General features: G+C 48.3%; 1 protein-coding gene across 1 annotated transcript in view; it reads left to right on the forward strand.

The window, feature by feature from the left end:
* Nucleotides 1–487: 487 nt before the first annotated feature.
* Nucleotides 488–15,395, forward strand: part of NT5E (5'-nucleotidase ecto) — a 47,144-nt gene continuing 32,236 nt past the window's right edge. The window contains exon 1 of the mRNA XM_025862206.2: nt 488–877. Within this exon, the coding sequence (XP_025717991.1) occupies nt 539–877 (339 nt within the window). The 5' untranslated portion in view covers nt 488–538. The remainder of the gene's footprint in view (nt 878–15,395) is intronic.

Genomic DNA, 15,395 nt, shown 5'->3' on the forward strand with positions numbered 1-15,395 from the left:
TTTACTCCTCTCTCTCTCCGCGTCATCTCGCGCATCTTTTCTTTCCCCTTTTTTCCCGCTTTCACTCTTTCGAGTGCTGAGCTTGCGCAAGCACAAGCCCAGCACAAACTGTGCCTTCCCCTCGGGGAAAAGCTCGCGCCTCAGCCGAGCCTAGAAACAGCTAGGGCCAAGACGCGGGGTGGTAACCCCGCCCCCGCCCCCCGCATCCGGGAAAGCGCAGCCCACCAGCTGTGGGGTTGCGGGCTCCCCCGCATCTTGGCCAGCGCCCGCTCCCCGCCGGGAACAACCTCCCTACTGTTGCTGCCGGCAGCGGGTGCCAGCCGCCAGCCCGGGCGCGGCGCGGCCGCCCCGGGTGCCAGGGTCGGATCGGGTGACTGCGCGGGCGTGCGCCGGAGTGTGGGGCCGGCCTCCGGGCTGAAAGAGGCCCGCCCCCGCCGCGCCCCGCCCCGCCCCGCCCCGTCGGCCCCGGCGCCTAGGTCCCGCGCCCGCCGCCGCTCGCCCGGCCCGCCTGTGCGCTCGCACTCTTCGCGCCGCAGCCATGGGTCGCGGAGCCGCACGAGCCCCGGCGCTGCGACTCCTCGCGCTGGGCGCGCTGCTGTGGCCGGCGGCCGGCGCCTGGGAACTCACCATCCTGCACACCAACGACGTGCACAGCCGGCTGGAGCAGACGAGCGAGGACTCGAGCAAGTGCGTCAATGCCAGCCGCTGTGTGGGCGGCGTGGCGCGGCTCTTCACCAAGGTGCAGCAGATCCGCCGCACCGAGCCGCACGTGCTGCTGCTCGACGCCGGCGACCAGTACCAGGGCACCATCTGGTTCACCGTGTACAAGGGTGCCGAGGTGGCGCACTTCATGAACGCCCTGCGCTACGATGCCATGGTAAGTGCGGCTAGCCGGGGAGGCTGGCGAGCCCCGGGGTAGGAGCCCCGAACTGAGAGGGCAGCTGGCGCGGACGAGCAGCCAATGGCGTGGCACCGGGTGGCCGGCTTCGGACCGGGCTCAGGGCGATGTGGGGAGAAAGCGGGACTCTGGCCGGCGTGCCGGCTAGATGCAGACATAGAAGTCCCTTAGATGATTCGTCTTAAACGGATTGACGTGGTTGCGCGGGGTGTTTGGAGGAGAGGGACTCAGCCCTACCTCCGAGGCGTCAGCTGGCTTAAGCGGGAGCCTTGGCAATTATCCAAGATCAGCGACCGAAGTAGAATGTTTTATTTCTGTTTTATTGGAGGGAAAACTCAGGGGCAAAGAGGTTGAGTACAGTGCCCTGGTCACCAGCTCCAAAAGAGAGAGACGATAAGAATGAATTCCAGATCCCTTACATGTCGCAGCTTGAGCCTGATTAAGCTCACAAGCTTGGGGTAGGGTCCTGGCTCCGCTGTCTTCTGTGTGCAAGTTATTTAGTCTCTTTGTGCCTCACTTCCAGCCTCTACAAGATGAGGATCTATCTCAGAGGGTTGCCTGGCTCATAGCATGGCCTCTGTAAATGTTAGTTCTTATTACTAGATACTTCTCTACAGACTTTTTAAAGAGGAAGAAAGAAACTTCCAGAAAGAACGAAAATACTGAAACACTGGGGGTTCAAAGGATTTCGGTAAAGTCAGTTTGGCAGCACAGGTTTAGAGAGTCCAGCTGAAGAGATGAGGCACTTGAAACATGTGCAAGAGTTTAAGTCCAAGCTCGCAAATGCTCTATGAAAGGCAATGCCTTATTTGTTGGACTAAACCCTAGAAAATGAGCAGAGAGGGACTATGCAGTAATAAATATGACCAAAACATATATATGGTGGGTTTTTTTTTTTCATCAGACCGCCACCCAAGTTTAACCCAGTGTAAAACCCTAGAGTAAAGGGATTCTGTGGAGAAACCGGGGACAAGAAATCTTAAGAGCTTTAGAAGAGGAAGAAGAGAGCACGGGTGCAGGGGGAGGGGAAGGAGAGGTGTGGTCCAGGCTGGGGTACAGAGGGCTAACAAGATACTTAGTATGAAAACAGCCCAGAGGTTATTTTTCCCCTGGAAACTCGGAGAAGGTAGGACAGGAAAAGATGATAAGGTAGAGTTGTTTTGGTTTTTTCCACCAACAAGAAAGCTCATCTTAGAGAGAGGAGAGATGGGCAGAGGGAGTTCCTCTCCATTCTGATGGCTGCTTGTAAGGTTACTGGAGACACTGAAAGCACAGGGATTCAAACAAATCCCTATGCATCTGAGTCCACGAGTGGGGGGGTGGGGCTCACCAGCAGCTGTCTGGACTCCGCAGAAGAATGGGGGGGGCGGGTCTCAAGAACCCTGTATGGTCTCTTATCATTGGTATCTCCATAGCCTAACCTGCCTGATGCTTTGTGTGGGATAATGACAGAATAAATATTTACTGAATTGAATTGTTACTAGCTTACATCTCCATTTCCTCCCAGAAGGGTAAAATAAACATCATATGAGTTTGTTTTTATTTCACATATAAATCACGACTCTTAAACTTTTCTCTTTGCGATACCCTTTTCTCCATAGCTATGTAAACTCCTTTTGGTGAGAAAAAAAAATGGAGAATTCCTAGTTTTTCCTAATACTAATGTTTTCCTCTTTAAGTCAAATCGAGCCCATGATGTTAATTATCCTATCAAGTGTTTATGATAGGACTCTGGGTGAGGCTGGAGCAATTTGCTGCAAGTTACAGCGTGTCACCACTGGAAAGTATTTAGAATGCTTTTTGTTGGGTGGAGTAATTTTCTTTCAAGTTTCACTCAAAATAATTGGACTGGGGCCTGAGGAAAAATAGGCTACTCTATAATGTTGACAGGAGGTAAAGAGGGGGAGTCTGATGGCCACGTTCCTGATAGTATGTCATCATCTGTGCCGTTCTGGGGTTTGACAAACATGATTTGACCTGCGTAGAATTCTAGTCGTGTTATGCTTTAGCGTGTGATAAAGCTCTGCCGTATTCTTGTTTTACAGAGATTTTTTATTGTCATTTTGCTTATAGTATTCTAAGCTCAGGGAAATTTATTGCTGTTCTGCTATAAATGTTGGCCCCCTCCATCCACTCGCTCACCGCCTCTTCACTTCCAGGGAGCTGGAGATTCTGGTTTGGATGGAAAACAGTTGTCGAGGGGCATCTCCAGTTCTCTAGAAACTGGACTTGGTTAAAGGAGCTACATCTAAGGCCTCAAAGTTATAGAGGGTAAAGAGGAAGCTACTAGAATCTAGCTTCACCCCAGGAGCCTTGGAGGAGGTGTAGACTTTCTAGACCTGCATGTCCCAGCGAGCGCTGCTGGAGCAGTTCTGATGCTTCCGGAGGCCCCAGGGCCAGCCCAGAGATCCCCTAGACGTAGCTGCCAGGCAGGAAATTGTAGAGGGAGAATTTCAGAAGCCACTAGTTGGTGTAACTGTCTTGGTGGAAGGATGAGTGTCCCCTGAGGCTTGAGGAGGACAGCACAGAGGCACTCACAGAGTCAGTTGATCTGATTCTGACTGCCTGGCATACTCTACCCACCTCCTCTGCCCCCTCCAACATCTTTTCTAAGCCCCATTGTGTAAACAATTCTTTTTTTTTTTTTTTAAGATTTTATTTATTTATCTGACAGAGACACAGTGAGAGAGGGAACACAAGCAGGGGGAGCAGGAGAGGGAGAAGCAGGCCTCCCGCCGAGCGGGGAGCCCAATGTGGGGCTCGATCCCAGGACCCTGGGATCATGACCTGAGCCTAAAGGCAGACGCTTAATGACTGAGTCACCCAGGCGCCCCTGTGTAAACTATTCTTAATGTTTACTCGTGGAGTGGACTTGTGAAAACCCCTGAGAGCACACAGTTTGAGAGATTTGTCTAAAGAGGTGGGATTCCCACCATCGGGGTGCGCTGGGAGGAAGTCAGCTTCGGAAAGAAGGGCAGCCTCCTTTGTAATCTGCCCTTGCCCCTGAGCCCCCTTTCTGTCCAAAAGACTGCAGCCTTAGGCTTAGCAAACCGCTCCTTGGTGCTTGAGCCAGCAGGCAGGGTGCGAACTCTGGTCCCCGCCTTAACTCACCCTGGGGCGGGAGCAATCAAATCGCCTTTCATCAACATTCCCCACCTCCTGCGTGAGCTACCACTCTGTTTGATGTTCCTGTTTGTTTCTGTGTGTACTTGCAGAACTTTTATCATAGTTAAGGGTCTTAATGTTTTTAAATTATATAACTCGTTCTGTTGCTCAGATCATTCTGTTTCTTTTGTCCTCAACTGGTTGGGTTTTCTTTATTTTTTTTTAATATAGTTGACACAAAATGTTACATTAGTTTCACGTGTACAACAATGTGGTTGCACAAGTTTATATGTTAGGCTGTGCCCACCACAAGTGTAGCTGCCGTGTGTCCCCTCACAGCCATGCAACAGTATCACTTACTCTACTCATCATCGGCCTTTTATTTCCGAGACTTCTTCCTTCCATAACTGGAAGCCTGTATTTCCCACTTTCCCCTCACCCATTTTGCCCAACCCCACACCTTTCCCTCTGGCCACAGTTAGCTTATTCTCTGTATTTATAGGTTTGATTCTGCTTTTTAAGCGTGTTGTTTTCACGCTTGTCCGCGTCTGTGCTGGCTCTGTGGGTATACCCTGCATCATACCGCACAGAGACCTCCACAGATTTTACCCTCCTCTCCCCCGGTGATGGTTTAGGATGCACAAGTACACTGCTCCGAATGGCTTCCTGCTCTTCCGGCCTGGGAGGCTTTCTTTGGGATCCATAGCCAAGGGCGGAATTGCTGATCAGGGGGATGGGTATCCTTACTTTGCCTAAGGACTGCCTGAGTGACCAGAGTGCCCTGTTCTCCCCAGGCTCCACACCCACACAGATGTGAAGCCCCCAGTCCTTACCCATAGCCTGCAGCATTATCCAGCTTTCCAGTAGGTATGAAATGTCCTCTCATTATGTGATCTTCTATTTTTCTAATAACTGGTGACTTTGGCATATTTACTTTTTGCATTTCCTCCTCCCTAATCGCATGTTCACATCCTTTCCTCTTAAAAAAAAAAAAAATAGGTTTAGGGGCGCCTGGGTGGCTCAGTTGCTTGAGTGTCTGACTCCTGGTTTCTGCTCGGGTCCTGATCTCAGGGTCCTGGGATGGAGGCCCACCCCCCAGTGGGGCTCTGCACTCAGCGGGGAGTCTGCTGGAGAGTCTCTCTCTCCCTCTGCCCCTCCCCCCACTTGCACACCAGTCCTCACTCTCTAAATAAATAAATAAATAAATGGGGGGACGCCTGGGTGGCTCAGTCAATTAAGCATCCGACTCTTGGTTTTGGCTCAGGTCATGATCTCCTGGTTGGGAGATGGAGCCCCATGTAGGGCTCCTCACTCTGCGGAGTCTGCTTCCCCCTGCCCCTCCCCCGACACGCACTTGCATGTGTGCGCGCACGCTCTCTCTAAAATAAATAAATATGTCTTTAAATAAATAGTTAAGTTATTTTTCATGATTTTCTAGTTCTAGATATTGATCTGTGATCAATTTTAGACATTGCACATATCTTCTGAGTATGTTACATCTATTAACTCAATCCATAGTGTCTTTCATTGAATAGAAATCCTTCATTTGGTATAATCAAATTACTTTTTTTTTTTTGCCTTGTGATTTGTGCTTTTGAAAATTTACATAAGAGTTTATTAATTTGAAGCTTATCATCCCCAGTACTCACCACCAGAAATTCAGAGATCAGTACTGTTCTCTCCGCCTTTTGAGAGATAATAAATTTATAATCTGGGGCTATGCCATTCACCTCTCTGGATCACCAGTTCCTCATCTATAAATAAGAGATTTGAACCAGTTCATCTCTGAGGTGCTGTGCATTTCTAAACAAATCATCCTAAGAAATGTTTTGATCCAATTTCAGTTCAGTGAAATGTTTTGATTCAGTGAAGGGGCAGGAGGATGGGGCAGAGGTACAGAGGCAGGAATCTGCAAGATTCTGGACGAGCCTGGACCAGAGCTGAGGTGGCAGGAACCATGGGAGATGAGGTGGTACACGGCTTCAAGGCCACTCTGAAAACTTTGGGCTCTCCTCTGTTGTCACGATGGGGGGGTGGGAAACTAGAGGTTTCTGCATAGAAGGTGACTGTGGTATAATAAAAAATTGATATTTCATCTTTATTCTCAGTTCCTGACACACAGCTCCCCAAATCCTTGGAATCTCCTGAGTGATGAGAGTCTTTTGTATGCTCATGAGATGACTGATGGCTGGGGACCACTGGACAGCTTCAGAAGGGGGACTGGCAGTCAGAAAATCCAAGCCACAACTAGAGGATTGGAACTTTCCTCCTCCCCTCAACCTCCCGAGAGGGGAGAGTGGCTGGAGATTGAGTTAATCGGCAGTTGCCAGTGATTTAATCAATCATGCCTATGTGATAAAAGCCCCCTAAATGACGCAGTTCAGAGAGTTTCTGGTTTGGTACCGGGAGGGTGGTGTGCCCAGAGAGGGCACAGAAGCTCTACCAGACCCCAGCCCCCTGCATACCTTGCCCTATGCATGTCTTCTGCTTGGCTATCCCTGAGTTGTAGCCTTTGTAATACACCAATAATAGTAACTAAGGCACTTTCCTGGGTTCTGTGAGTTGTTCTAGCAAATTATCAAACCTGTGGAAGGGGTCATTGTTGTACACCCAGTTGGTAACCCCAGAGATCTGGAGAATTGGTTGATGTGAGAAAAGAACCTCTCGGTGACATGGGAAAATCACAGTTTTGGAGGATGAGCAGAAGTGGATGGGAGGCAGAAGACCCCCGAGAAGAGCGTGGAGAAGAGGCTGGGAAGCAGTCTAGGGTGACATGATCCCTGAGCTCTGGTGATGGTTTGGAAAGAAAGGCTGAGTCCACGGGAAAGTTTCAGCAGGTAGGCAGTATGGCATGGGGCTAAGACTGCCTGGGATCAAGTCCCCTCCCTGCCACTTAAAATCTGTGGGCTGAGAGCAGCTTATTTAACCTCATGAAGCCTCCATCTCATGTGTGAGATGGGTGTGGTAACAGTCTTCACTGCAGAGGTTGTTGTGGAGTCCAAAGGACACTGTAGTTCATGGGAAGTGCTTAGCACAGGGCCAGCTCACAGTAAGGCATTAGGGAGTACTGGCCCTGCTCACCCTCTGGGGGCAGGGGTGACTCAGGAGAGGGTACAATCAAACGATGACTAATAGGGTTCAAGCCAGGTGCACAGGGAGAGTCAGCAGGGTTCGACACTACCACCCAGGAGCACGGACTCTTCTAGTTAACCTTACCCCCTGACGGCTGAAGCCTGCTATTTGCAGCACAGAAATGTAGTCTAAAGGCTCCTCCTGAGCTTACTGGACAGGACTGAACCCCGTGGAACTGTGGCAGACAGGGGCAGTGGAAGGAGATCTGGACGGGACATCACGGCAGCTGGGTTTTCCTGCTTGCCCCTTCCTCCTCATCGGCTATGTGAGTTTGAGCAGGGGATTCCTCTTCTATAGGACGGAGGAATTGGAGAGGGTGGCCCATTGCATGTCACTCAGCAGCTCAGGCCCTGTCCTGCCTTCTGTTTTGCTTCTAATCTACCAGTATGACTTGGTTTGTCCCAGAACTTAATTTTGTGTACAAGTCTAAGTTTGCTTGACAACTCTCTTATGTCTCCCCCATGGTTACTGTCATGACAGCTAATTCCTCGTGGAGAGATGGCCTGGGTCTTCTCCCAATGGTACCTTACATTGGACACTGTTTCCAGACGAAGAGGTTCTCAGGATGCGGATGGAGCGTTGCTCTATTTGTAATAGAAAATGATGGCCTGAGGGATGGTGGGATGATGAGCCCAGTTTCAAGCCTGTTGTCTTTATGGCCCTTTTATTCATTCAGTCCACAAATATTCACTAAGCACTATATGCGCCAGGCTCCCTGCTAAGTGCTGAGCAGAGCAAATCAGACCTGCTAGGGAGAAACCTGCTATTGGGTGGATAGAAGGCAGTGCCCAGTTGAGCCCTTCTTGACCACATAGAGAGTCTGGGCAAGACCTATGAAGGAGGGTGATAAGCAAAGGAAAGCATAAATGCCTGACATTCTAACACCTGACCATGGGAATTCAAGAACCAAAGATCTGGTCTGCAGAAGACACAACGTCAAGCCCTCAGATGTGTCATACATATCCAAATGCATAGTGGGCATGTCTCCTCTTTTCCCCAGAAAACTAATCCTGAGCCAAGAGAAGTCACCTTCCATTCAGGTGCTTTCCAAGTCCCTCACATTAAAGAAACTCTCAGAATTACTTTATCTTCCATAACAAGCCCCCCAGGTTTGAGGAAGACAACTTAGCAATGCTAGTGTGTGAAGCTTGAAAGAGGTATATTGATGGCAATGGTTTTTGTTTTTGTTTTTGTTTTCAAGGCAAGTAAAGTCAGTAGCAAAGAAAATTAGACTCAGAGCTCGGAAATTTTGACCGTCTGGGTGTCTGTGGATCCCCGAGCCTCAGTGATGTCAGTGGCACCCACCCCCATCCTGTGGCTGTGGTTGTGGCCTTCCTACTTCCTGTCTTCCAGAGTGAGTCCCACGCCAGAGGTGGGCTGAGTGAGCACCAGAGAGGGAGGGAGCAAAGGCAGGTTCTTAGCTCATCTTGTTCTTGTTCTGGCATGTAAGTTTCCTTAACTAAAAATTGGCAAAAAAACAAACAAACCAACCACAAACAAATCACACATTGAGCCAGCAGCTCTCTGCAGTTCACCCACAAATACACCTGAGTACTGCGTGAGCTCTTTCCATGTCTATTTTCTTCAACCACGTAACTAGAATTTGAAAATTCTCTTGGCGCTTCTTTTCCCTCCCTTGAATAATTGATTCCATGTATAAACCGCAGGTTGGCTGGAGCCCTCTAGCCCCTCAGGGATATAGTTAAACCTGCATGGAAACCAATGAGGCGAGCAGGTTACTCTATATGGAATATTGTTATGTGCATTTTGCACATAGAGAGTTTGTACGTTTTTCCATCGGATAGGGAAAACCTGAAATGCTGTCTGTTCAGTACTTGTTCATTCATTCTTTCAACAAACATTGAAGTGCTCGTGAGCTGGGTTGAGCCCCAGGATCTTTTCTGTCATTCAGTCAGAGGCCACATTCACCTGCCAGGACCCACATGCCCTAGCCCACAACTAGGGGGTCGGGGGGAGCACAACTCAACCCCAGAAATGGTCTACAACTCCAGAAATGTGTCAGCTCAACAAAACCTAACTTGCAGTCGCCCCCTCTTAGGGTGGTTGTTGAGTCTCCCTGAATGATTGGCGACTAAGCCCCATTGTGGAATCGGTCAGGCTCTCCCCATAAGCCTCCCATTATAGGGTGCACTGCAACCCCCAGTCCTTAGTGGGGTGAGCTACTGTGTAAATGACTAGCTAAATACCTATGCTGTGGATTTCTGACAAAGGGCTTTTTGACACTGCAGTTGATTTCCGTGGCTTATAACAAATCATTTTCCTTTGCATCAAGCATACTGCACTGCTCTTAAATCAATTATTTCCTTCCTTTTTCTTGTAAATTCATGTTTAAGCCTCTTGTCTTCACTTGGAACATTTGAGTGCCTCAGCCCTTGCGTTTTCATTGCCTCGTCTGTTTATACAGTTGATGTCATTTGCCTGTGAGCTTCTCCTGACTGGCATCAAGGAGATGAGGCTCACACTCTGAGCCCCTTTGGTCCTTAGCGGGCAGTGTTTGCCCATGTCTTCGGCAGGCTGTCTCACGCGTCCCTCCCTGTGGTCCCCACGTGCTTTACGTGTGGGTGCATGGATGGACGGATGGACATACTCATGTCTTGCCTTGTCCCTCTCTGCCCTGTCACCTTCCTGAGGACAAGCACCAGGGCCTTGTTACTTGGCACCCTGGAACCCTGTAGGAAACTAGTTGAGTGATACCCAGCCCTTCCAGGTATTTCCGTTAGGTCACTTTGACAGAGTGGTTAAGACCCTGGATGTTTAAGCCTCATTTGTTTTGTTTAGACCTCAGCTCTGCCTCTTGCTAGTGGCAGGAGCACTGTGCCTCAGTTTCCCAAATATGAAAAGGACAAATAATAGCACCTACCCAATAGCTCTGTGAGGATTAAATGAGTCAATATGTGAACAGGGCCTGGCCATGTAGCATGAGAGTCTTAACGATCAGTCTTTCTTTTTGTCATATGTTTTGTATTTAAAAAAACTCCTTCTTGAAATTCCCTTATGTCAAACTCCCTGGTAATTTTTACAGTCCTCTGTGAACAAAGCTGAGGCTCTGAAATGTCCCCTTTCAAATTCAGATACAGATGTTCTTTGATAGACCAAATAGTTGGTCTCCTTAGCAGATTTCCAATAGGAAGAGATTCTAAAAAGTGCCATTTTCTCCCTAACTGCCATTATGAAATCTAAATAATGTTCTTGTGTATACACACAAGACACACAAAACCGTTCAACAAGCTCTTTTTAAAAATCCATTTCGTTCACAAACAGGCCAGTATGATATTAGTGAGAACGGTGATGCAGTTGGCTAAACTCTTCACCTGCTTCCGAGCAACTTGGTTTCTCTCATTTCACAAGATACTGCTCAACTGTTTACCAAGTTTTGTTGTTTTTTTTTTTTTAATCCTGCCACCTTTGAAAAGTTTTAATGCCTCGCATACCAGATCAGAGTAAGGTGGAGCCTGTATAAAGGAGCAGGTGGAGTGGTGGTTGTGTCATTCATTCAGTAAACAGCTGCTAGGCGCTGGTGCCAGGTGTCCGTGGGGGTCACCAAGGACCCAGGGGAAGTCGCTGCCCCTCCTGCCTTTGGGAGAGAGACGTGTGAGCCAACAGCCACAAGGGCGAGTGCTGTTGGAGACATGCGTTTAAGGTGTGGCCGGTGGGGGGGGGGGGTCTGCAGCCGAGGTGGCACGGAGGGCTCCACCGGGAAGTCGCTCACCTGAGGCACTTCACTGCCTGGGTAATTTAGTGTGCCTGGACCTGAGGGCCCCTGAAGTTTGGCGGAAGAAGTGAGCCTGCTTAGGGAGGTCAGGAAGGGGCTGCTGTGGTGTCTGAGGAGTCGGGGCTGTGATTTCGGTGGGAAGCGGGAGGCCCTGGAGGGACGCGAGGCAGGGGCTAGAAGCAGCCGCGGGCATGTTTTTGGAAGTGCATTCTCTCGGCCTATGGTGAATGGGCAGGAGGTTTGTGAGCTTGGGGGCCAGGAGACCCACTCGAAGACTCCAGAAAGGTCTGGGTGAGAAGTGAGGAAGCGGGGGCGGGGCAGTGGGTGTGTGGTAGAGAAGAGCCCCTGAGAGACGATGGTGTAGCAGCAGGACTTCGTGGCTGGTTTGGCCATGATGTGGGGGGTGCGGGGGGACAGGGGACAGCTGCCCAGGTGTTTCACTGCTTCTTGGGTGTTTCTTGGTAGAAGCTCTTGTCCAACACATGGGATCACATGCATCCTCACAGGTGTCTCGTCCACAAGCTTACTGGGGGTAAGTGTCCTTCCCTGCTGGTCGTTGGTCTGGCAGGGGACTCCTCAATGGCCGGCAGATAGGGGGGAGTGGGGACCATGGGGAGGGAACCACCAAACCACCCCCAGGTAGCTCCCTAGCATGTGCCCTGAAACAAGAGACAAGAAAGGGGTCCAGGCATCTGCCCCACAGGCCCCGTCCCGCTGGGCACATTGTCAGCGTCTGGCTTCAAGCTGGACAGGCCTGGGATGGAGAGGGGGAGGGATCATCCAAATCTTGGGGAAAATCTGAATTTTCTGGTAACACTTGGAATAAAAATGCTGCTGCAAGTAGAGTCTGACCCAGGATGCTCCACCGGGCGCTCACCAGAGCTGGGCCACTGTGGCCTCTTCACAGCTTTATTTATTTTGGGACACAAGGCCCAGTTGAGAAGGTAGGCTCTGTGCGAGGTGACGCCGAACAGGTTCTTGGCCTGTGATGCTTGCTCAGGTCTCAGGGCTTTGCAGCTTCCTTGCCTTATATGGCCAAGTTTCTTGCTTAAATTATTACTCTGTCTGCCGTGACCATTCATCAGAGGCTTTCGAAACAGAACTCTTTACCAGTTTGAAACTAGAGGTCGGGGCGACTGTGTCTTGTAACCCCTGTTTCCACCGCAGCACACAGAGACGTGATGACGCTGGGACAGGGTTCTGTGGGACGCGGAGGAGGCCGCCAGTAGCAACCAGCCCAGGGGGTGGAGAACCAGTGCCTCCAGCCTTGGGAATTAATTCTCTGCCTCTTTCCTCCCCTCCGTTATTTATTTATTTGTTCATTTATTCAGCAAATATTTAGCAAATGTTTCCCCTGTGTCGGAGATACTTTAAATGAATGATGGGGGTCAGTTAATACATATTGTTTAATAATACATGTTGTGTACTGCTTTGATCGATCAGCTGTAGCTGGAGAGATCAGAAAGGGACGATTTCTCTGTAAAAGCAAAACATTCCAGAATAATGAAAGACCTTCATAGATGGCTGTCAGACGGCCATGGACTTCTGTGTCCCCTCCTGCAGACTGTGCCTAAATCCCAGCGTCAGGGCTCAGGTGGACCCACTCCGACAACGGAGGGCTCTCTTACTCTCAGCCGGAGGCGTGTTCTCATTATTTCTTCTGTCCGTGCACTTGTTCAGGACCAGGCCTCAAGACCAAAGGGCACATTTGTTTACAGGTGAAAGGAGGAAATGAATAAATGGCAGCTAGGAAGAGCCTTGGGAAAGGAAAAACCTGGGAGTTGGTGCACAGGCTCGGAGGACAGGGTGGTCGGGCAGCCTCTCATCAGTGTGGCTGCTGAATTCACTAGCGGGTTCCAGCCACACGACAGGTGCAACGAACACGGCAAAGAGAGACCAATCAGACAGAATCCTTCCCTCTTTCTTTGAAAGCGTGGCCTCTAACATTTGTTACTCACCAAAGGTCTATTTTATTGTTGTTAGAACTCAATAAATAGATGCCGCACATAATTATTCTCTTAGGGCAAGCATGAAAAATTAATTTCATCTCCAGCGCCAGCCCTAGTTGATTGACAGTAACTCCCTGTGGGGCTAAGGTAGGAAGGATTCTGAGGCTCAGTCCAAACACAGTGGGAAAGATTAATTCAGTCAATTAATTGGCATCTTTCATGGAAGAGGAAGAAGTAGAGGAGAACGACACTATGACATCATGTATTTGTTTGCACTGTAACCAAGAGACAATAATTGAATGGTAGCTTAAATTCTGTTTAGCATGCAGTATATTTGGAAATAAAATGATTAGAGATGTAGTCACCTCCTAATCACCTGAAAATGTGTCTAAGTAAGGAAATTGCTTATCCACAAAGGGCAGGTTGACTTTGGCCTGTGTCCAGAATTCATGAGAATGATAACTGACGTTCAGACACAAGCTTTCCCCCACTCCTCCCTGCAGGGTGTTGTTAATAATCCAACAAGAAACTTGGAGCCAGAAGTCTTGGAATATCTTCATTCTTCCATTGCTACTTCAAATGACCTGAAAAACCTCTGGGCTTTATCTTTAGTCAACAGAGACTTTCTCCAAAGCCACCGCTAGACTTTGACAAATTATCCACATCAAGTGTAAATATTAACAGACACCTGCAGAAGGTGTTAAACAAATCAGACTCTATTCCTCGGAGTTGATTTAACAAGAGTTTATTTAATAAGAATCACAGAAGAATCAGATGTCCTCCTGTCCTTACAGTTGTGTTTAGCTTTAAATGGCAGCAACATTTCAGGGGTTTCGGTGGTTGAACATGCTGGGCTGGGCTAGATGGAAAGTGAGGAAAGTTCTTTTCATGTAAGAGCACCAGGTTTTTGGTTTTTTTTTCTTTTTTGTCTTTTTAAATAGTGTTTTAGGCTTCTGCCTGAAGAAAGCAGTGAGGGTGAGGAGCCAGGGCCAGACCAGAGGCTCACATTAAATCTCTATGATTTTGATGTTGGAGACACTGAAGAAGGTCATTTTGCTACACTCAGCTGTCTTAAATTACAGAACAGTGCAGTTGGTATGAACTTTAGGGGTTTTTTTATTGTTATGTTAATCACCATATATTACTGAACTTTAGGGTTTATAGTGAAAAGACACAAGATTGTCATAGCTCTCGAATCAGTGAATGAATAGCGTTAGTAAGTGAATGAGCCCAATATTAGAAATGAAACTTTTGGAAAGCAAAAAAAAAAAAAAAACAACAACAAAGAGGGAGAAAGCATAAGAGTATGATTTAGGTCAGAAAAAATACTTGCCTGATGTGAGGGTTATAACATTAGTGACAAGTAACAGTTTAGCTCAGATCAGGATGGGTTATTAAAGTCATGGGGGAAGCTTTGGGCAGAGCAGCAAAAAATTTACAAGCACACATAAGGAAAGGTACTGGAATTTTCAGAGAGGACCAAAACAGGTGGAATGATATTAGAGTATGAATTTGCATAAATTTTCTTATGTTGGTGCTACAAATGCTCCTTAAGATGTAAAGGAACGGGACGCCTGGGTGGCTCAGTCGGTTAAGCGACTGCCTTCAGCTCAGGTCATGATCCTGGAGTCCCAGGATCGAGTCCCGCATCAGGCTCCTTGCTCGGCAGGGAGTCTGCTTCTCCCTCTGACCCTCTCCCGTCTCGTGCTGTCTATCTCTCATTCTCTCTCTCTCAAATAAATAAATAAAATCTTAAAAAAAAAAAAAAGATGTAAAGGAACGTGGAAAGATGACCTGCCCTGATGATATGTTCTATCTTTCATTGCTCTGAGTGCTCTTGGACAGACTCTTCCTGAGGTATTGTCATGTTAATACAAATAATAGAAATGAGTAAGAATCCATGTATTTCTATATTGTATACCTGAAACTAATATAACACTGTATGTTAACTAACTGGAGTGAAAGTAAAAACTTTAAAAAATTGTATTTAACGCATTTCTTGAGCTCCTCCTGAAAGCCAGCACGGAACATGGTATACTCAAGTGGGGGGGTATGCTCCTCCTTCCAAAGAGCTCTTGAATAATGAAGTTGTAATAAATGCAATGGAGGAGAAACAGGTTGGAAAACGTCAAGGTGGGGAAATGAAAATATGAGTTTATAAAGAAAATAAGAATTTACCAAGGCATTTTTCTGCAAAGGAATTTTTGTAGGAAAAGTTAGCTGTGTATAGAAGAAAGAAATTTGTCAGAGACTCTTCTGCTCATTCAAGTATTCATTCAGGGGCGCCTGGGTGGCTCAGTCAGTTAAGCGGCTGCCTTCGGCTCAGGTCATGATCCCGGGGTCCTGGGATCGAGCCCTGCATTGGGCTCCCTGTTCAGTGGGGAGCCTGCTTCTCCTCCTCCTCCCTCTGCCTGCAGCTCTGCCTACTTGTGCAGTTCTATTCATCTACCTGTCTGGATTTCAATCAACCAGTCATCATTTATCTGTTATATACAAAGGCACAAAGATGAGTGAGAGCATGAAAACTGCAGGTACTTAGGATTTTATCTGCTAGGCTTTATGCAAAGCTCTTTATATC

This window comes from Callorhinus ursinus, unplaced genomic scaffold, assembly GCF_003265705.2.
Source record: "Callorhinus ursinus isolate GAN/ISIS: 27379988/994484 unplaced genomic scaffold, GSC_fseal_2.0 scaffold6, whole genome shotgun sequence".
Classification (NCBI taxonomy): domain Eukaryota; kingdom Metazoa; phylum Chordata; class Mammalia; order Carnivora; family Otariidae; genus Callorhinus; species Callorhinus ursinus.